This window comes from Danio rerio, chromosome 5, assembly GCF_049306965.1.
Source record: "Danio rerio strain Tuebingen ecotype United States chromosome 5, GRCz12tu, whole genome shotgun sequence".
NCBI classification, from domain to species: domain Eukaryota; kingdom Metazoa; phylum Chordata; class Actinopteri; order Cypriniformes; family Danionidae; genus Danio; species Danio rerio.
This window is the reverse complement of record NC_133180.1, coordinates 12,663,336-12,684,816: the sequence shown is the minus strand read 5'-3', so window position 1 is coordinate 12,684,816 and position 21,481 is coordinate 12,663,336. Positions and strand designations below refer to the sequence as shown.

General features: G+C 36.0%; 2 protein-coding genes across 19 annotated transcripts in view; one reads left to right on the top strand and one right to left on the bottom strand.

Moving 5' to 3' along the window:
- Positions 1-2,819: 2,819 nt before the first annotated feature.
- Positions 2,820-18,771, bottom strand: spring1 (SREBF pathway regulator in golgi 1). Of its 2 annotated transcripts, none has more exon segments than NM_001020737.1 (5): positions 2,820-3,344; positions 9,758-9,871; positions 13,730-13,881; positions 15,108-15,264; positions 18,607-18,771. In NM_001020737.1, coding segments are annotated over 5 exon segments (600 nt in total). In that variant the 5' UTR covers positions 18,700-18,771; the 3' UTR covers positions 2,820-3,260.
- rnft2 (ring finger protein, transmembrane 2) overlaps positions 18,625-21,481 on the top strand; it is a 30,555-nt gene continuing 27,698 nt past the window's right edge. For 9 of the 17 annotated variants that reach the window (XR_012405906.1, XR_012405905.1, XR_012405907.1 and 6 more), the window contains exons 1-3: positions 18,625-18,732; positions 20,481-20,558; positions 20,776-21,152. Coding sequence is in view for 5 of the 17 variants with exons in the window: in XM_005165042.6 (XP_005165099.1) it covers positions 18,635-18,732; positions 20,481-20,558; positions 20,776-21,152 (553 nt within the window). In the remaining 12 variants the exon portion in view is untranslated. 17 annotated transcript variants of the gene reach the window in all.

The following is a 21,481-nucleotide window of genomic DNA, read 5'->3' as shown; positions in this document are numbered from 1 at the left end:
CATATTCTCCTGTAAAAACATTAGGCATGCACCAAATATTCAGCCACCAAAAATTCATGGTGAAAGATTTTTATCACAGAAACAAAACTCCCAAACATTTGTTGCATATTTTAATAATTAATATTAATTTGATTGACTGTATAAAAATCTGTGGATATTATTGATGCATTTATTGGGTGAAATGACATGGCTACTTTTTACAGTAATAAGTCCCCAGCCCTAGAAGTGAAACCCATTGTTGCAATGTGCTAAATAAATATTTTCATAATTTGTAATGATTTATTCTTTGAAAGTTTAATATTATTTTATACAATAACTTAATTTTAGTAAGGCTAGTACGCAATCATAGCCATAAATCCAATGGTACTAAAATTGGCATAATTCATTTTGGTGTTTCGACCTTGTTTTCATTTGGGTGCACCCCTAAAAAGCACTCAGTTTAGGCCTGGTGAAAATCTGGTAAATTCAATAGAGCACTAATGTCCTTAAATAAATTTTTCGCTATTGAGTGATTTCAAACCATTAAGCTGCGGTCACACTGGGCTTTTCCTCCCATAGACTCCCATTCATACGCACACAAATAAGTCAGACTGGAAACGCAGGGTCATGCTTTAAGTTTCGCAGGTTGCTACAGTGCAAAGTTCAAGCTTGGAGAACTCTGACCTGCGAAATCGCATCACTTGACTGCATGAGACCAATTGAGGATCAAAACATGACTGCTGTGGACAGAAATTTAAAACATAGAGCAATCGCTCGCTTTTTTAATGTATAATAATCTTGTTTATTCGCGCCCCTTTTCGCAGTGCCGCACGACAGAATATCGCACACACAATCTCTAGTGTGACCACAGCTTTATGCGTTTCTTTCTTCTGTTCAACTCAAAAGAAGATATTTTCAAGAAAGCTGAAAACCTCTGTAAGCTGAAAAAATATGATATATATTTCCTTCTATGCTAATGAAGGACTACTGAGACATTCCAAGCATGGGATGGGTCCTCCTGGTGAGGCAGAGTTCCTCACAGCTCCGATACACATCTCTGCCATTTGCTTACAGTAACCATGTGCCTTTCTCCATACACAATTAATCTGCTCGTGTTCTTCTTTCAGATAACTTTGTCATGTTTGGTGTCATTTGACAGTTTATGACTTCAGTGTTGTAGTGATGAAATCAACAGAGACATTGATTAATTGTATTTCAATCTACAATATATTTACTATTGTTGGGTCATGGCCTGAGGAGAGTATGTTAATGTACTTCTCCCCCACTTCATCTCTTCAACTTTGTTCTCATGTTCAGCTGGTTTTGGGGGTTGGTTTTCACTTATGTTTGACAATGCTTTGCTCAGGGTATAATAGGGAAAGGTAACTGTTGATCTGGGAGAATGGCTTTTACTCTGCATCTCCCGCACACTGGTGCGTAGCCTCATATGCTAACAAAGGCAGTTTCACTGTCTTTGTTGCTCAGCAGTGCATATGTTACAGCTAATTTCTTTATACAGTATCTTAGTTTATTTCATTCTAATGTCTGTATATTTGATCATGTAACTTAATAAACAACTTTGCCTGCTTTAAGACGTAGAGATTCTTTCTCTTTATCAATGATGATAACAACTTTAATGGAGTCAGATTAATTACAATGGAGTCAGATAAATAATGGATTTAAACACGCCATCCTTCAACTGCTTCCTGTTTCCGATTATTGGTTCAGAATAGCAGCGCAAGCTTCAAGCCTTACACCTCCAACCATCCACAGTAGAAAAGGAAATACATTATGAAACATAACACATTTTCAGCATTCTTCAAAATATCTTCTTTAGTGTTCAACTGAAGTAAGAAACTCAATGACAGAATTTTCATTTTTGGACGAAATATCCATTTAAGCCAAAATAAATGAAAGAATAAATATATAATGATATTTTAGATAGTTTAAAATCTAAATCTGGTGTACGTTTTCATTGACTACACATGTGGCACAATATGAATAATCACAAAAATTGAATTGTGTGATGGGACTGCTATTAAAAAAAAAATGAAAATAGTTATCTGTGAACAGTTTATTCACATTTGAATTTTCGGAGTACAACAGGGGTGTCCAAACTCGGTCCTGGAGGGCCGGTTTTCTGAAAAGTTTAGCTTAACTTCCTTCAACACACCTGCCTGGAAGTTTCTAGTATACCTAGAAAGAGCTTAATTAGCTTCATCAGGTGTGTTTAATTTGGGTTGGAACTAAAATATGTAGGACACCGGCCCTCCAGGACCGAGTTTGGACACTCCTGGTGTACAACAATCATTATCGTACATCTGTACAACATATGCTTTGATTTAAATGTATTCATTAAAATTTGCCAAATTCTGTGACATTTCACAATATACTGAACATTATAATTTTAGATTGGATTCTGATATCCCATTCTTATTTACTGCATTGCGTAAATCAAAAGACCTTAAAGGGATAGTTCACTCGAAAATGAAAATTCTGGCAAAATTTACTTACTCTACATTTGTTTGAGTTTCTTCTGTTAAACACAAAAGAAGATATTTTGAAGAAAGATAAAATTCAGTAACTTCCATAGTAGTTGTTTTTCCTACTATGGAAGTCAATGGTTACATATTTTCAGCTTATTCAACAGAGGAAAGAAACTTCGGTTTATAACCACTTGAGGATGAGTACATTTTCAATTGAGCTATCCCTTTATCCTCATGTATATTTTTTAATTAAAGCACAATAACATTTACTGTGTAACTTATTATGCTACAAATTGTTTTGAACTAACCACATCTGTTAGCAAAGTCAGACAAAAAGAGAAACATCCTCAATTATAAAGCTACATAAAATCACATTTACTTTATTAAATTATTACACCTCTTACATGCAGATTATCACATAAATCAGATCTCACACTGGGTGTGAGGGGTGCTGTCATCATCTGAGGTGCTTTCGGTTTGTTTCCATGAGTGTTTTAAGCATGAAGCAACAAAGCGATGACTCTTTCTGGAATCCCACCCGATGATAAAATTAGCCAGGTTATGTTGTCATCTTAGTATGACGAGCAAAGAAAAAGAAAATGGGCGGACTGTTTGACAAGATGTTCGTCACTGATGAGGTAAAAAATAGATACTACACACATATATGCAGTGTAAAGTCTTTTTCAAGTCGTTATGATTGTGCACCACTCAGAATATTGTTCATTTTGGCCTATCGGGACCCCTGAGAAGAGTCGCAAGAAATGTCCTTCATTACTCGAAGCTGGTTTGCTGGCGTCATATTGGCAGCAGTTCTGGTGGGCTTTCACCATAGCAGTATTTCGCCTGTGGGTTCCTGTAGGTGTTTTCATGTTGGACGCTCTGAAACAAGAGAACAGCAAGTGTGATTTAGTTCTGCCCATGGTGACCAGCTGAGATTTATTAGCACAATAATCAGTTATTTGGACATGAATTCTGGTGTGGAATAAGGCTGCACAATATACATTTTTAAATTATTGTTATTGCAATAATAGTACACTCAAATAAGTACTTTAGCTGCTTTTTTTTTTCAAACTACTTGTGTAAATGAGTTAAAGCAACACAGTTCTTAAGTTTTTTTTTTGCAGACAACTTAATTGTTTTATGTTCAATTCACTTAAATTTGTAAAAACAATTAAGTTAACTTAATTGATTTGTGTTGGGACAACATAAATTTTTTACAACATTTTTTACAGTGTATATTAGGGCTGCACAATAGATCGTTTCAGCATCGATATCACAATGTGCGCATCTGCAATAATCACATCGCAGGATTTACAATGTTGAGTCTGGATTATAGTAAACAAAAAACACAGGAGTTTTCGAGTCACTGCTAAGATTAAACATAATAAAGTGAAGGTTTATCATATGAATGTGTTTTTAAGGCCTGTGACGGAGTATTTCAAGAGAGATTAAAACTTCTGAGCACAAGAAATTATCACTAATGGAGGCTTAACAAAGATTAATTGCATTTAATTATTTTGTTGAATGTGATAGTATTAATTTACATTAACAAAAAAAAAAAAATTCTTAGAATTAAACAAGATTATTTTAAGGAAAATCCCGCTTAATTTTGAACTTATTTTTGAACGTATATTTTTTTTTAAATATTTGGACTACAAACTAGGCAAACCTAAGTAATTTGCATTGTGATTACTCAATTTCTGTACCTAAATGCTAGGGATGCCCAGATCAGGATTTTAGCAGCCAATACTGAGTACAGATACCAAGTACAGATTCTCGTGCTTTAAGCTTTATATAACTTTGCCATTGCATATTTTGCAATTCCAGCATTATGGATGTGACATCTGCGGTGTAAATTTAAAACATAATTGACAGAGAAAGAATATGCTAACATTATGAAACATCTGCTTATATTTTCCTGAACAACTGACCACAGTTATAAAAAAAATCAATCTGTAGACATGTTTTGTATTTTAAATGAGGAAAATAAACAAACAAATAAACAAAATGGATGTGACCAAAAAAAGTCTGAGTTTACAGTCTACAACATGCTTAGTTAAAAATCTGTGAATTAAATTGCACCACCCAAAATAAATAATGATAATCAAAGCATAAGAGTTGGCTCACTATAGAACAAAAAATATTTATTTAATTTTATGGATATATATGAGTGAGATAGAGGTCTTTTTGCGGTACAAGTCAATGTCTGCATCAATCTGAGCAGTGTGCTGTGTTCTGCTGTCCCCATGACTGTTATTAGTTGTATTCCCAGACTTGTATTTCACCAGTCTGGCAGTGCCTGCATACTGTTTTTTCTTTGTCTGTCACTTTTTCTCCTTTCTCATATCTTTTTAGAAAGAAACCGAAATGCTTCCACACAAACGATTTAAAACCCACTTTAGGTTCGATCACTTCCAGTTTTTTTTCTTCCCCGTTAAGTAGCACAATCCATTTCCGCATTACTGGATCTGTAGTGACAACAGACCTCAAAGGATGATGGCCACGCCTGGGCTGATAGGATAGCCCATGTACAGTAGTTCCCGCTACCTCCTGTTCGCTTCATTCGCCTAAGCAACTTTTCTCAGAAGACCTATAGTTTTATCGAGTCATGCGACTACTGTAATATTGAAGAAAAATTGCTATTGCGGTATGACGGTATTTACAATACTGTTACATCCATAGTGAAAACTTTTTTTTCACAGCATGGTTGACATTTGTGACATGAAATTGCTCCTCTATATATGAGATCTCGCCTTACCTAATAAAATAAATTAAGAATGTTGCATACATATAATGGTCAGAAACAGCTTTACAAAAAATAATAGATAAAAAAAAGGTTAGAAAAACTACTAAAAATCCAATTTGGAAACATTGCTCACGTGTTGTAGCGATGCAGATCCATAAGCTGGAGCGTGCACGTGCATCCTCCTCCGCTTGTAGACGAATACTTGAGATCGGCCAGATCAGAGTTCAGATAGAGTCGTGTAATTTGATTATCGGTCGATACCGATCTCTTGCCGATTAATCGGAACTTCCCTACTAAATACTTTAAAATACCTACATACAGCTCCCTAGAAAAAGTCAAATAAAGAATTGAAACCAGCTGGCGAAACTCTATTCATATCGCAATGTTTATTGCAAAAAGTTCAAATTACGCAATGTCAAATTTTTACAAAATCGTGAAGCCCTAGTTTATATGGAATTTCAATATTGCAGTGAAGTGCAATACATTTAATTAATTTAACGTGCTGTTAGGTAAACCTACAGCTGAAAATAAATACTAATGCCGGGAGATGAGAAGAAAATTAAATGGGAAAAAAAAGAATCAATAAGAATCAGAATTTCTGATGAGGTTTTCAGTCAATCGTAATGTTTTGTCAAGTTATGCACGATTTTAGCCCTGTTTTTTGCTCGTTGGTTTTGTGAAATCGCCGACAAAGGCAAATCGGTGCTCAGTCACACGAGTAACAATGACACAGTGTGAATTATCAAAAACGAGATCAGAGAGAATTGACAATGCGTTGCAGACACGAAATGCCCATGAAATATTTGGAGTGCTAAATATCTGAACCTGTTGCCGTGTAAAAAAGTTCTGACTAAAAAAAACACATCAGTGATGAACTACAGTCAAAGAGACCAAGATAAAGCTCAGTGAAGAGTTCGGGTAGGAGCTATAAACCACAATATCAAAATAAATAAGCTTTACAATAACAGTATTGTTTTTAAATGAGATGTATAATCACAACAGAAACAAAAAAAAAACAATTATGCTTGATCAGCCGCACCAGCAGACCTCCACATTTACTGAACGCACAATATTTGTTTCCCTGCTGCTTTACAAACATTTCCTCCTCCATAATCTCCTTTTTTCCCGCCCTTTTGATTTAAATAAGCGTTCAGCACACACACCATTTGAATGACAGATTATTTCAAATATTTATTGCACCCTTTCCAGACTCGCATGTGTTCTTGAGTCATCCTATGACTTCTCGTGTGCGTTTGTGAGCCAGACAAAGTTGTAGGTGACTGTTTTATAGTCATACAGTGTGTATCCTCATGTCATAGATCCATCATGCAGTATGAACACTGCAGCTACTGAAAGCTACCCTAGATAGTCATACAGTGTGAAAACCACGGTGATACAAAGGTTATGAAAATCATGCAGCGTTAGGGCCTGGCGATTTGGCCTAACATCAAAATCTCGATTAATTGAACATTTTTAACACGATTAATGAATGATATATATATATATATATATATATATATATATATATATATATATATATATATGTATAAATTTTTAACCTTCATACTTCACTGACAAGGTTTGTACAGTAAATATGCTCACATTTTACATTTGATTATTTATTAAACATCAACATTGAACAACTGAAATTAAAACACACATTGCCTTAAACAAACAGTTAATTTTTCCTTATAAAAAGTGTAAATAATTAACTTAAACAAAATGAACAAAACAAAATAAATTATTTTCAGTGCTTTTCATATAAAAAAAGTAGAAAATAAGCAGTATCACTTCTAAATAAAATAACTCTTGTATACCTGTAAATAATACTTTAAACAGTGCATTTTTTTTGTTTCATCTATAAACAAATATTTTAATTGTAAATAATGATTCAAATCATTCCGCTGTAATGACCCTAGATTAATAAAAGGACTAAGCCGATAAGAAAATTAATAAATAATTTGAATGTAATGGAAAATACGCCGTGTCAAGGTATCTCTGGCGCAGTTTACAATCGCATCATCAATTTAGTGCATAGTAAGGCTCAAGAATGGGTTCATCAGACTTTAAAGGCTGATTTATACATCTGCACTGAGTGATCGGCATGACCAACGGTGCTTACCATGAGCGTAGTCATGCACTTATACTTAAGCATGTTGTTTATGTTGCTCTGCAATAACACTTACGTAACGCTAACTGGCAGCAGGTTTTTATGTTCCTCTATGTCGAGTTTCTTCACGATGGTTTGGCTTTTTCTGAATGCTACCTTAATGTACAAGAAGCTAAAACTTGCACATTTTAGAGGCGGGAAAAGGCAGACGTGGAACATCTTTAATCATAGGGTAAACACAAAACAGCTCCTCCACAGGACTCCACACTAGAGGTGTGAACCTACACTAGTCGGTTACGATTATCATGCCATCGATTCGGTTCAATTCGATATTTCGGTGCATCACGGTGCATTGACGGTGCTTTCCATACACAGTTTTATATTTTCTTCACAGCAGCATTTCTTGTATTAAAATGTATGAATATATTTATATACTATTTGTAATACAATTTTGTCATTTAATACAAACAGTCAGATATATAAACTGTAACTTTAAACAAAACGAGCATTTAGCAAATAATATAAACAAATATAAATATCCAGCTCAATTTCTGATCCTTGTCTAGTTCTCTTACACCCCTTTATTGGTCACACCCTCAAAAAAAGGGTGTGCTCTTCACAGATGAGTGACACTGAGCGGCAGGCGGCAGCGGCGATCTCACTGCTGATGTATGATACACAATGGAGAAAACTCTGCAGACACGCGCTCATTTCTGGATGTAAAAGTAACGATGTAAAACAGCCGAGAAGAGAAGAAAAGCCACGCCAGCAGGTCAAATGGGCCACTGTGTGTGGCTGTGTGAGAAAGAGAGAGAGAGAGAGAGAGAGAGAGAAAGAGAGAGAGAGAGAGAGAGAAAGAGAGAGAGAGAGAGAGAGATGGAGTAGGCTACTTTCATTCTCTCGATCTCAGTGAAATAGGGGCTATTGTTGTATATGTCAGTGAAAGACTGATCCAGCAAACACACACAGTGAAATTGTGCACAGTTATGAGTTTTAAGTAGTTAAAGCGCTGTAAATACGCGCGATCGCCTCCCTCGCGACAGAGCGCATATGAGGTAAATGATGTCAGTAATAACCGGTTATGATTATTACTGAACCGATACAGAATTGTCCGCGTCTGCATCGCAGTGCACCGAAAAAACTATTATTTTTGACACCCCTACTCCACACTTGTAAAAAATCTTTCAAGGATTAGGATGCTGATAACCATTAAATGCATCATTACCGTCTTGTGAAAAGGGTCAATAACCCAACTTTTTAAAAGAGCTTTTTAAGGACTTCCGGTATAGCAATGAAGGAGTAAGGTGCGTGGAAGAAGGGCTCCCAATCTACTTTATTAAATTAAACCTGCTAAACGCTAAATATTTCCAGTTACTGTTAATTGATTTGTTTAGAACATTATCGGCCAAAATATGAGTAATTCTAAGCCGAAGCAAGCTCATCCTTCAGCTCCACCGACAACGAGATCTACCACGAGCATCGCTAGCAAGTTAGCAACCATGGCCGCCGCCGCCTCCAGTGCTGAAAAACAGGTCACGTCAGAAACTTTTGAATCCGTATCCATAGACCTGTTGATTTCTGAATTAACTAAAAGAGCTTTTTAAACTGGGTTATATCCTGGGCTATTGTCATAAACCCTGGTAAAGGTAAACATTTTGCTAGTAGGTGGCGGCAAGACTTTATTTTAATGAGTGATTAATTTCAATGATTTGTTCAAAATGGCTGAATCATTCAGAAATTAAGCAAGTCGTCATGAATGGATCATTGAATCATTGACCTTATTTCATCACAAATAGATTAATTCAGGAGCATCATGTACATGAAATATATGCATTGTTGTCTTTAATGTATCAAAGATTTTGCCTAAAGTAGTTTGAACTTCACATTAAGCAAAAAATGTTAAATGTTGTAAGTCAAATTGTTAAAGTCGTTCCTTTTTATCCCAATTTATATATATATATATATATATATATATATATATATATATATATATATATATATATATATATATATATATATATATATATATATAAAGTTCAGTGAACTCCAGCATGAAATATTGTTGTAACATGTAATTGCATGTTTTGGGGAAAAGAGTCCTGGTGTATCTCAGTGGATGACTTCAAGATTGCCTAGCCTAAGAAAACATTATTAAAAGAAAAAGAAAAAATATATATGTTTTGGTGCATCTTGAGAGTCTAGACGGTGACTCTTGTTGAAATAGAAATATGCAGCTTTTAAATTTTTTTTTAAACATGTTTGCTCAGCCAGAGTTGCCTCGAAGTGCAACGTGCATGACATTACAGTAAAAGACATGTCATGAATGCAAACCAGCAGCCAAAATTGGGTCTTGTATGCTCATTTTTGTTGAGTCCAGTTTTGCGCTTATGGAGATACATCAACTTTAAACTCTGCTTTAAAGTGTGCCACACTCACCTGTGAGGAAGTTCGACACTTGGCAAGACACAGCTCAAAGTGATCTTCCACTGCAGTGAAGAGGTTTTGAAAGCCTTCTGCAGCTCGGTTTAGAAAACGCTCCAAAAGAGGTTGCTGATGGGAAGAGAGCAGGAGAGTTCACAAGGGAGTTTCCAACAACAGTGGCCTGATTTTGCATTCCGGTTAAGTGACACATATCTGGTGATCAACAGCTCGCTATTGCTTTTTTGCTAAATAAAAAAACACAGCATTTATTTCTAGCTGTTTTTTTTTTTTTTTTACAGATTTACATGATTTTTACATGATGAACTTATGGGAAAAAAAATAAAAATATGCAGCTTAAGTTCCTGTGAATTTTCTTTTAAAAATATTTCCCAAATGATGTTTAACAGAGCATGGCATTTTTATAACAGTATTTCTTATAATATTTTTTCTTCTGGACAAAGCTTGTTTGTTTTATTTTGTCTAGGATAAAAGCAGTTTTTTTTTGTTGTTTTTTTTTTAACAATTTTAAAACAACTGTAAAGTCAATATTATTATATTTATTCTTTTTTTGATTGTCTACAGAACAAACTATCTTTATACAAAGACTTGCCTAATTTAAGCCTTTAAATCGCACTTTAAGCTGAATACTAATATCTTGAAAAATATCTAGTAAATGAATATGAGTCTATAAATTGGTATGAATAATTTCAGGCTTGGCAGTACATATAGAAGAGTCCAAGAGTGATCAAATCCTTTCCTTAAAAATATCTCTAAGTTTAGTCATGGAATCTAATTTTTTTTTTCATTTTTGCAACTTCAGAAGTTGCAACATGTTTCTGCAGTTACACTCACAAAACGGAAGAAACAAACCACAGTGAGTCTCCACACTTTTGAAGTGCCATTTACAAAAGATACTATTATATGACACTGCAAGTGACCTAATGACTGACACATGGTCTTTGACACAAGTATAAGATGGAAAAATAGTAAATAGTTCCACTTTCATAGGAACTTTCACAGACCCCAAATGAGTTAACTCAAATGAGTTGCATTACTCTGGCAGACAAAAGTATTTAAAAGACAAAAAAAGAATGTACAGTTTACCCAACATTACATTACTTTTGGACAGGCTCACATTTTTTTAAAATGTTGTGATTAATTGCTGAAGCTTTTATCACGGATTTGACCTGAGCTGCAAAATAAGCTACTTTAACGGGTATAATAACCAAAAAGTACTTAATGTATTTATTTATTCATACATGCTATGTGTAAACAAATGTATCAACAACATTAAATTACAAAAGCATAATAAAGTACAATGTGTAACACTATAACATTATAAAATGTTAGTTAATGGATTTAACTCAACATTGGGAAAAAAAAAATTATTGTAGTAATTAGTTAAAGAAAACCAATTAGGACTGATTAATCAAATTATGACTGTTTTCAAAGCATTATTAGGTATTAAGAACTTTAACATAACCTAGGATTAATAAAAATATTTAGTAGTTTTCATCACAAGTTTATTTCAATTAACTATTATTAACTATTGGAGCCTTATTGCACTTTTTAAATGTATAATAGCCCTATAAATAGTCAAAACATTTTCTAACAATATTCCAGCATGTTGTAGGCCAGATTAACAAAGGACAAAGTTAATGTGCAAACTATTAAGCTAACCAATAAAGACCTTTGGTGCAGTTATGAACACCACTGCAAATACAATGTCAATATTCATTTAAATAATAAAGATTTATTCACCTCCATCAGAGATGAAACCTTTAATCAACGTTTACATTTTAAATAAGTGGCAAGAGGAGTGGGATGCATTGGAAAATAATTAATTACATGAAATCCAACCTGAAATCTCAAACAGAATTTTAGGATATTCTAAGACTAGATTTGATCATAGATTTGACTAGATGGTGATTTTTACCAGATGTCATATTGGATATACAAGATTAGCCCACGCCTTTTTATTTAAAGATGAAGACCCCACTCAATGTTTGTTCTGCATAACTCCTCTTACTGTAAAACATATTTTACTGGACTGTCCTGCTTTTATGAAATGAACTCTCTTAAGGACACTTTTAGCAAAGTGACACCAGAATTTTTTTTTTTTAATTCTTATCATGTATTAACACTAGAAATCTTATTCAACTTGTGTATTCATTTGTTTGTTCTTAATTGTTTATTTATTATTGAAATGTTCTTGCCATGAAAATAGCCTTGGTTGCTGACATGGCAATTAATAAAAAATACATTACATTAATATTTATTCATTATACTTTGAAGTACCCGAGATGCAAACATTTTGCATGTTCATTATTACAATGCATTCACTGGCCACTTTATTAGGTACACCTGTCCAACTGCTTGTTAACGCAAATTTCTAATCAGCCAATCACATGGCAGCAACCCAATGCCTTGAAGCTGCGGTCACACTGGACTTTTCTCTCCATAGACTTCCATTAATATGCACGCGAATGCGTCAAACCGGAAACGCAAGGTCATGCGTTAAGTTTCGCAGGTTGCTGCGGTGCAAAGTTCAAGCTTGGTGAACTCTAACCTGTGAAATCACATCACTTGACTGCATGAGACCAATCAAGGATCAAAACATGACCTCTCTGGACAGAAATTTAAAACATGGAGCAATCGCTCGCTTTTTTAAATGTCTAAAGCTTGTTTAATCCCGCCCCTTTTCGCAGCGCTGCACAACAGAACATTGCATATACTCAAACTCTAATGTGACCACAGCTTTAGGCATGTAGACATGGTCAAGACAATCTGCTGCAGTTCAAACTGAGCATCAGAATGGGGAAGACAGGTGATTTTAGTGACTCTGAACGTGGCATGGTTGGTGTTGGCAAATAGGCTGGTCTGAGTATTTCAGAAACTGTTGATCTACTGGGATTTTTACACACAACCGTCTCTAGGATTTACAGAGAACGGTCAGAAAAAAAGAAAATATCCAGCGAATGTCAGTTCTGTGGGCGCAAATGCCTTGTTGAGGTCAGAGGGGAATGGCCAGACTTTTTTGAGCTGATAGAAAGATAACAGTAACTCAAATAACTACTCGTACAACAGAGGTATGAAGAAGAACATCTCTAAATGCACAACACGTCGAACCTTGAGGCAGATGGGCTACAGCAGCAGAAGACCACGCTGGATGCCACTCCTCTTAGCTAAGAACAGGAAAATGAGGCTACAATTCTCACAGGCTCACCAAAATTGAACAATAGAAGATTTGAAAAGTGTTTTCTGGTCTGATGAGTCTCAATTTCTGCTGTGACATTTGGGGATGGTATTTGGCGACAACAAGAATTTGGCGACAACAACATAAAAGCATGGATCCATCCTGCTTTGTATCAACGGTCAGGCTGGTGGTGTAATGGTGTGAGGGAAATTTTCTTGGCACACTTTGGGCCCATTAGTACCAATTGAGCATCGTGTCAACGCCACAGCCTGTTGCTGACCATGTCCATCCCTTTATGACCATAGTGTTCCCATCTTCTGATGGCTACTTCCAGCAGGATAATAATTTCATAAAACGAGAATCATCTCAGACTGTTTTCTTGAAAATGACAATGAGTTCACTGTACTCAATTGCCCTCCACGGTGACCAGATCTCAATCCAATAGAGCATCTTTGAGATATGGTGGAACGAGAGATTCGCATCATGAATGTGAAGCCAACAAATCTGCATCAACTGTGTGATGCTATCATATCAATATGGACCAAAATCTCAGACGAATATTTCCAGTACCTTGTTGCATCTATGGCACGAAGGACTAGGGCAGTTCTGAAAGCAAAACCAGGTCCAACTCGGTACTAGTAAGGTGTACCTAATAAAGTGGCCGGTGAGTGTATATTCAATTAATGAAAATACTTTTGGATCCTGATTCTAGTACAAAACATCCCAGTCATCCATTTTTCTGGATTGTTTATGAAGTAAGAAAAGAAACAAAAATATGTTGTTTAAAGTACCTTGTCTGGTTGGAGGCAGCAGGAAACGCAGTACTCGTAGATGCTACAGCAGCCATTGGCCAGACAGCTTTTACACACATACTGGCTCGAGCTGGGAGCATTAACATTACAACATCCGTTCACCAGTAAATCCTTCCGCTCGCACACGTAACCTGAGGAGAAAGAAAGCGTATATAGACACAAATCCAAAAAAAGTCACGCATTAAAGCATGTTTTGGTTAGAGAATCGTTGTGTCCCTGTTCCCGACAATTGTAGTTGTTGATTTTATTCATATGCGAGCTGTCATTATCAGGAAGAAAACAAACAAAAAGTCCAAAAGCACTAGCTCTGTTTCCATCCAAAGATGCGAATTAAATGTATGCGCAAAACTATAGTATTGCATAAAAACTTGCGAATGAAGCAGCGTCTAATGAGTAAAAAAGAACAAAATCGACACTTCCTGTGGAATTTGCATGTTCTCCCCATGTTGGCATGGGTTTCATCCAGGTGCTCCGGTTTCCCCCATAGTCCAAAGACATGCACTAAAGGTGAATTGAATAAGCTTAATTGGCTGTAGTGTATGAGTGTGTGTGTGTGTGTGTGTGTGTGAGAATGTGTGTGTGGATGTTTCCCAGAGATGGGTTGGGGCTGGAAGGGCATCTGCTGCGTAAAAACTGAGAGGGTGCTCGCTGCAGAGCCATTTGAGGAGAGCTGAGCTCCAGTGAGGGGGAGCATGAGCTGTCGCTCCTCCTCCTGTAAGCTGTTTTAATGCGTACACCAACCCCACCCCTAACCCTACCCCCAGTGACATCACTCGTAGAAGAAGTGCAAAAAAGGTGGAGCTCAAGCTTAAGCTCCCCCTCGCTGGAGCTCAGCTCTCCTCAAATGGCTCTGCAGCGAGCACCACTTGTAAAAACTTGCTGGATAAGTTGGCGGTTCATTCCGCTGTGGTGACCCCTGATTAATAAAGGGACTAAGTCGACAAGAAAATTAATTAATGAATGTATGAGTGTCTTAACAGTACTGTGTTGCGGCTGGAAAGGCATCTGCTGCATAAAACATATTCTGCAATAGTTGGTGGTTCATTCCGCTGTGGCGACTTCTGATAAATAAGGGACTATGTCGAAGGAAAATGAATGAATGAATGAATGGCTGTATTGTATAGGATGACATGAGACACCTTTACTACTGTTTTTTCATTAAAAATCTTTAAATAAATGTAAAAACTACTGGCCTAACCATTTAACGAGTTATCACTTAGATGAAATCAAGTTTTGCCCTACGTTTTTATTTCATTGTTTTAAATACATTGCACTTGGATTTACAACACAGTGAACAGACTCGCACAATTCACTTTCAACAGCTTTATTTTGGCGAGTAGTTGTCTTATTCACTCACCCAGCTCATCAGTGAGAAGGCTCTTTCCCTGAATAGAGTTTCTGCACTGCGAGATCTGCCGGCTGCTGTTGCCCAGGATGAACTTAACCTTCCACTGGATGTGGTGGTCTGAGTCCCTCGCCTCCAGGAGAGTCCGATCACGGATCGTTCGCTCCTCCTGTACATGAAAGATTCAAATTAAGAAGCCAAGTGGAAAATAGACACATGCAATATGTTGACATTTTGGATTTAATTAGTGTTTATTTTTATATGTGGGCATCAGTCTGATTAAAACTCTTTTTGATCCTAGAAATAATATTGTTCTGTATTAGTCATTTTAAAGCAGGGGTCACCAAACTTGTTCCTGGAGGGCCGGTGTCCTGCAGATTTTAGATCCAGCCCTAATCAACTCACCTGCACAAGGTAATCAAGGTGTTACTAGGTATACTTGAAACACCCAGGCAGGTGTGTTGAAGCAAGTTAAAGCTAAACCCTGCAGGGACACCGGCCCTCCAGGACCGAGATTGATGACCCCTGTTTTAAAGTGTCAGTCTTGGAAAAGTCCATAACAGCTGGCCTTTACACAGTTCAATTATGTTTACAATTATACTGCCTGCATTTTGGGAAGAAAAATAAGTTAAGCCCGTATTTGGAACTGTCATCACAAGAATACAATTTTTACATTTGATTATACAATATACTCCATTAAAACCATAAAATGCTTTTCATTTTTATCTTTACTTCACTCACTGTTTTTATCAATGCTTCCGATTGATTTATTATATTTTATTTTGCTGATTATATTATTTTTTCTTAATTATATACTTATTTAACTCATTTCAAACCATCTAAATCAGACATCAAATAGAGCTATTCATTTCATCTGATGAAAGTTTACTCAAGATCGCAAATAAAATATGGCCATGTCAGTATATTTTGTAATATGATGCAGGCCTATTACACAATATTTAAGAAAGTTGTGTTGCTGTTTTGTTTGGCTTGAATAACAGCAGCTGTTAATTTTTCTAAAGATCAATATTATTAGCCCCTATATATATATATATATATATATATATATGTATATGTATATATATATATATATATATATATATATATATATGTATATATATATATATATATGTATGTGTATGTGTTTCTGATTGGCTACAGAACAAACCACTTTTATACAATGACTTGTCTAATTACCCTAACTTGCCTAGTTAACCTAATTAACCTAGTTAAGCCTTTAAATTGCACTTTAAGCTGAACAACAGTATCTTGCAAAATAAGTAGCAAAATACTGCCATCACGGCAAAGACTAAATAGTTTTGCTTACTAATTTATAACAAATAAATTTACTACGTTAAAAAAATCTCTCCGATAAGCAACACTTGGGGCTTTATTTTAACGATCTAGGCGCAAAGTCTAAATCGCAAGGCACATAAGCATTTAGGGCATGTCTGAATCCATTTATGCTATTTTAGGAACGGAAAAATATGATCTGTGCTGCGGCGAATGGTCTAACAGGGTTTTGCTTATTCTTTTAATGAGTTATGGGTGTGTTTTGAGCATAATGCGCATTTAAGAGTCAGTTGCATTGCGCCGTGGCGTATTTGCTATTTCAATGGTGGACTTTGTAAGTGGAAAAACTGAATGCTTCACTAGCGAGAAACCAGTTGAACAGAGCATCTGCAGCGCGAGGATAAAGAACAAGCCTCTTCCATTCGGCCTATTTACTTTACTTTTACTCTTTACTTTACTCCTTTACTTTTGTGAATAAGGAAACGGTTTGTACGCACTCCACTGAAGACATCTATTAGCCTACATATTTATTTTGTTCGATAAGCGCAAAGATTTGTTTCAAAACTATTTGTAAATTAGGCTTTAATTTCCAACAAATGAATAAACGAACAGTAATAATTAAGTTTGGTCAAAAAAATTAGTTTTATTTAAACTCGCATCCTATGCCCCATATGCTCCAAAACCTGACAGATGGACAAGTCTAAGCTTGTTTTAAAAAATGTTTGAAAATTAGTTGCACTGGTCTAAAAATAGCAACAAATCATGCAAAACACGTTGAGGTGCCTTATTGCACCGAGTGTATGATAGGGACCTTGAAATTTCACACTGAGGGCTAATAATTTTGACTATAATATATGAAGAGCTGAGATGCGAAAAACCTCTAAGAGCCATCGGAAACCAGTTGAACCTACATGACTGCTGTACATTAAAGAGACGTGCTTGATCTTCCTATACTTCAGCATTTTATATATATATATATATATATATATATATATATATATATATATATATATATATATATATATATATATATATATGTATGTATATGTGTGTATGTGTGTGTGTGTGTGTGTGTTTCTGATTGGCTACAGAACAAACCACTTTTATACAATGACTTGTCTAATTACCCTAACTTGCCTAGTTAACCTAATTAACCTAGTTAAGCCTTTAAATTGCACTTTAAGCTGAACAACAGTATCTTGCAAAATAAGTAGCAAAATACTGCCATCACGGCAAAGACTAAATAGTTTTGTTGACTAATTTATAATAAATAAATTTACTACGTTAAAAAAATCTCTCCGATAAGCAACACTTGGGGCTTTATTTTAACGATCTAGGCGCAAAGCCTAAATCGCAAGGCACATAAGCATTTAGGGCATGTCTGAATCCATTTATGCTATTTTAGGAATGGAAGAATATAATCTGTGCTGCAGCGAATGGTCTAACAGGGTTTTGCTTGAAAATTAGTTGCACTGGTCTAAAAATAGCAAAAAATCATGCAAAACACGTTGAGGTGCCTTATTGCACCGAGTGTATGATAGGGACCTTGAAATTTCACACTGAGGGCTAATCATTTTGACTATAATATATGAAGAGCTGAGATGCGAAAAACCTCTAAGAGCCATCGGAAATTTTTAGTCTAAAATTAGCATTTCTCTCTCCTCTCAAACCTACATGACTGCTGTACATTAAAGAGACGTGCTTGATCTTCCTATACTTCAGCATTATTGTGCCACAATTTTTTTTGTAGAGGTTTGTACAAAAACTCAACGCTAGGAGTAAAAAAAGGATAAACAAAAGATTATGATTTTCAATAAATAAATACAACATGGGACTTCAGGCACACAGACTAAAAGAGTGTACGTAATTCCTAGCATTTCTCTACAATGTTTATGTAAAGTTATTTTACAATAAAGGCAATGCAAATAAACTATTCTTTGTCATAAATGTGAAATGAACCTATACACAGGAGCCTGAGAAAATGCTCATTTTAAATATTCAGATGGCACTTAGAGGCTTTTGCATCTGAACTCTTCATATATTTAATATTTTGATATCATCTTTCTATAGTTCTTTAATAACATTAATATGGCACGATTTTATTTGTATTTTGAACCAAATAAATGCAGCCTTGTTGAGCGTGATATTTTTTCCTCCCTAGTGGAGACGCATCAGCAACGCAGCATCAGAAATGAGCTCTTCTTACACTAGTAGTCACCTGTTTGAGGGTGCTGCTGAGAAAGTAGATGAGCGACAATCCGAACACGACCCCCAGGACCCAACGCTTGCGCAGGAGCCGGCGCAACACCATGGAGGCGTTCTTCTGGATGTGCACCAGGTCCAGGTAACGTTAGATGTGTTGGAGATCTAAATATTCGGCGATCTCACACAGAGAGATCCAGCTGATTAAATTAACACAGCATCTTTTGCATGGCGAACCCACGCTGTCAGATTGGCCGTATTAATGTGTGGAATCGTGTTGTGTGACACCGTTATCCGACACAGGCCGCCTGTCGTTATCGATTGCCGTCGTAAGTTGGACAAACAGCGAGTTTTAGAAACATTTAACCCATTTTATGCGTTAAAAATTCTGGATGGAGACTTTAGCACTGATGCGAATCATTCTGACAGTTACACATTCAAAACAAACAAAGCCAGCTAACGTTACCGGAGCGATCGAAACATGCACGGCGTTTATTTAATAATCAAAGAATCCGGGTGGATATTCACGAATGCAGGGGTGTGATGCGATTCTCTGTCGAGTTCGTAATTCAATCTGTTTAAATATGACTACCAGAAATCAAGCCGCACAACAACAGCCCTCTCCGTGCGGAAATGCGGAGCAACGCCGCGCTGTGATTAGCTAGCTGGTCTTTGTGGGTACTTCCGGAAACAAAGCGGTTCACATCCGCTCTACAGTCACTGATTGATGCTTTAATTTTTCTGGCGTTTGTTAAAAGAAATAGCTCATAAAAAAGCGATTAGATAGTCGTTTATCGGTTTCCGTTAAAAGCTATGATGAAGGTAAGTTAAGATCATTCTGCTCTTTTACTAAAACATTTGGTCGCCATTTGAGCCGAACAATGTTCATCACTGAAAGACTCATTCATTCATGACTTGCTACAAAATTGTGGCAATATTAATTTGCTAATAGTAAATAATTTAGTAAAATACGATAGTTATTATTACGATATCACTGACATTAAATACTAAGAACATAGATAAATAGGTTTCTTTATTAAATATGTTACAATTGATACTAGAGTAACGTTAGAGCTATCTATCTATCTATCTATCTATCTATCTATCTATCTATCTATCTATCTATCTATCTATCTATCTATCTATCTGTCGTTCTGTCTGTCTATCTATTGTTCTGTCTGTCTATCTATCTATTGTTCTATCTATCTGCCTGTCTGTCTCACCATCGTAATATTAAATTATTATTTAATAAAATAAGTAATTGACATGTCTTTTTTGCATCTGACACATTAAATATAGCATTTTAAAATACTGATTTATTTTAATATGTGAACAACAGCATGCAGAACGTCAGAACATCTTCACGCAGCTTCTTTTGACTGGTTAGTAAACCATTTAAAAGATGCCCCTCTCAACTCAAAAAGAGTGTTCAATGTGATCGGCCCCTGATGCTGCCAAACTTTAAATATATATATAAAAAATGTTTTAATCATTCAACTGATGCCATTAATTTGTTAAAACGCACCCTTTCAGTTAACGGTTAATCGGTTATTATGAGCATCAGTATTAGGTATATTCACCTTCGGCCCAAGGCTCTCTATGATTTTTTTTTTTTGGCCCTTCATGCAAAAAAGTTTGGCCATCCCTGGTTTTTGGGGTATGAATGCTCCTGGAAGAAAGTTGCTAATTGTGTTAAATGATAAAGTTTTTGCTTTTGTGTTTCCTAAGTGAAAATAAGTCATTTTTTCTCTCTCCGTGTTATGTCTACAGCATCCTCATCTAAGCAGTTCTTTTGTTCTGTCATACAGTGTCCTTTGTATTTTTACTTTAGGTAAGTATATTTTGTTTGAATTAAATTTATAAATATTAATCTTTTTTTTTTCTGCCCAGTTTTGGAGCTCCTGGTGATAAAGCGGGTGCCATGCAGAGACGCCACAGCAGTAATACTGAGGGCATGCCACCAGAAAGGTTGAAATTTTTGCTCAATTATTCCTTACATGTTTATAATTTTATAATATTTATCTGGTCAGTAGAATTTGGTACTGAACCAACCCAAGTCAACCAGCCTCGCTAGTTAAGACACATTCTCAGGAACGGTTACTAAATATATGGGAATTACATTTGGATCAATGCTTTAGACCTGGTAGAACAAGCTCAGCCTGTTTCTGTTGTGTATTTTTAACAGGAACAGGAGTCAGACTCTGGGTTCAGAGAGCAGTCTTGATGAAGGAGGAGTGTTTGACTGTCTGAAGCCAGACTCTCCCACGTCTCCCCAGCAGCTCTTCTCTGGTCTGGTGGGCGTCTCTGCTGGAAACGTGTCTTCAGCTCCCTTCCAGGCTGCAGGGCTGGTTCTGGGTTCTCCTCCAGACGTCTTCATCCAGATGGCATCCTCCACCCGGGACGAAGCCTCCTCGCACCGAACGGAAAACCCTCCTTATCTTCCTCGCCCTTCTCAGCACCATCATCACCATCATCACCACCATCATCACTCTGGTCAACACCGCTCTGCTCTCCTGCATGCGGCCACCTCTGCTGAGAGACACAGCAGCAGAGAGGACGGAGGTGAGAATGTCTGCATTTCAATTAATAAAAGACTAATCGCATTATGGCTGCCAGTAAAAAGGGTGTCTGCAGGGTCTTTAAAAGCCTTAAATTTCACTGAAATATTGTATTATAAGTCGTAAATAAAGATAAAAAAACTATTATGGGTTTTGGAAGTGAGCTTTCATGCAGTGTGTTCCACAACACTAAGGAAATGAAAACATTCAGCTATGGTTTAAGTGCACTGTGTTTAAAAATGTTAATTATTTTTTTTACTTTATTTATAGAAGTTTTTATAAAAACATAACACTTGATTGTGTACATCATGTACATATGTTATCAAAATTATA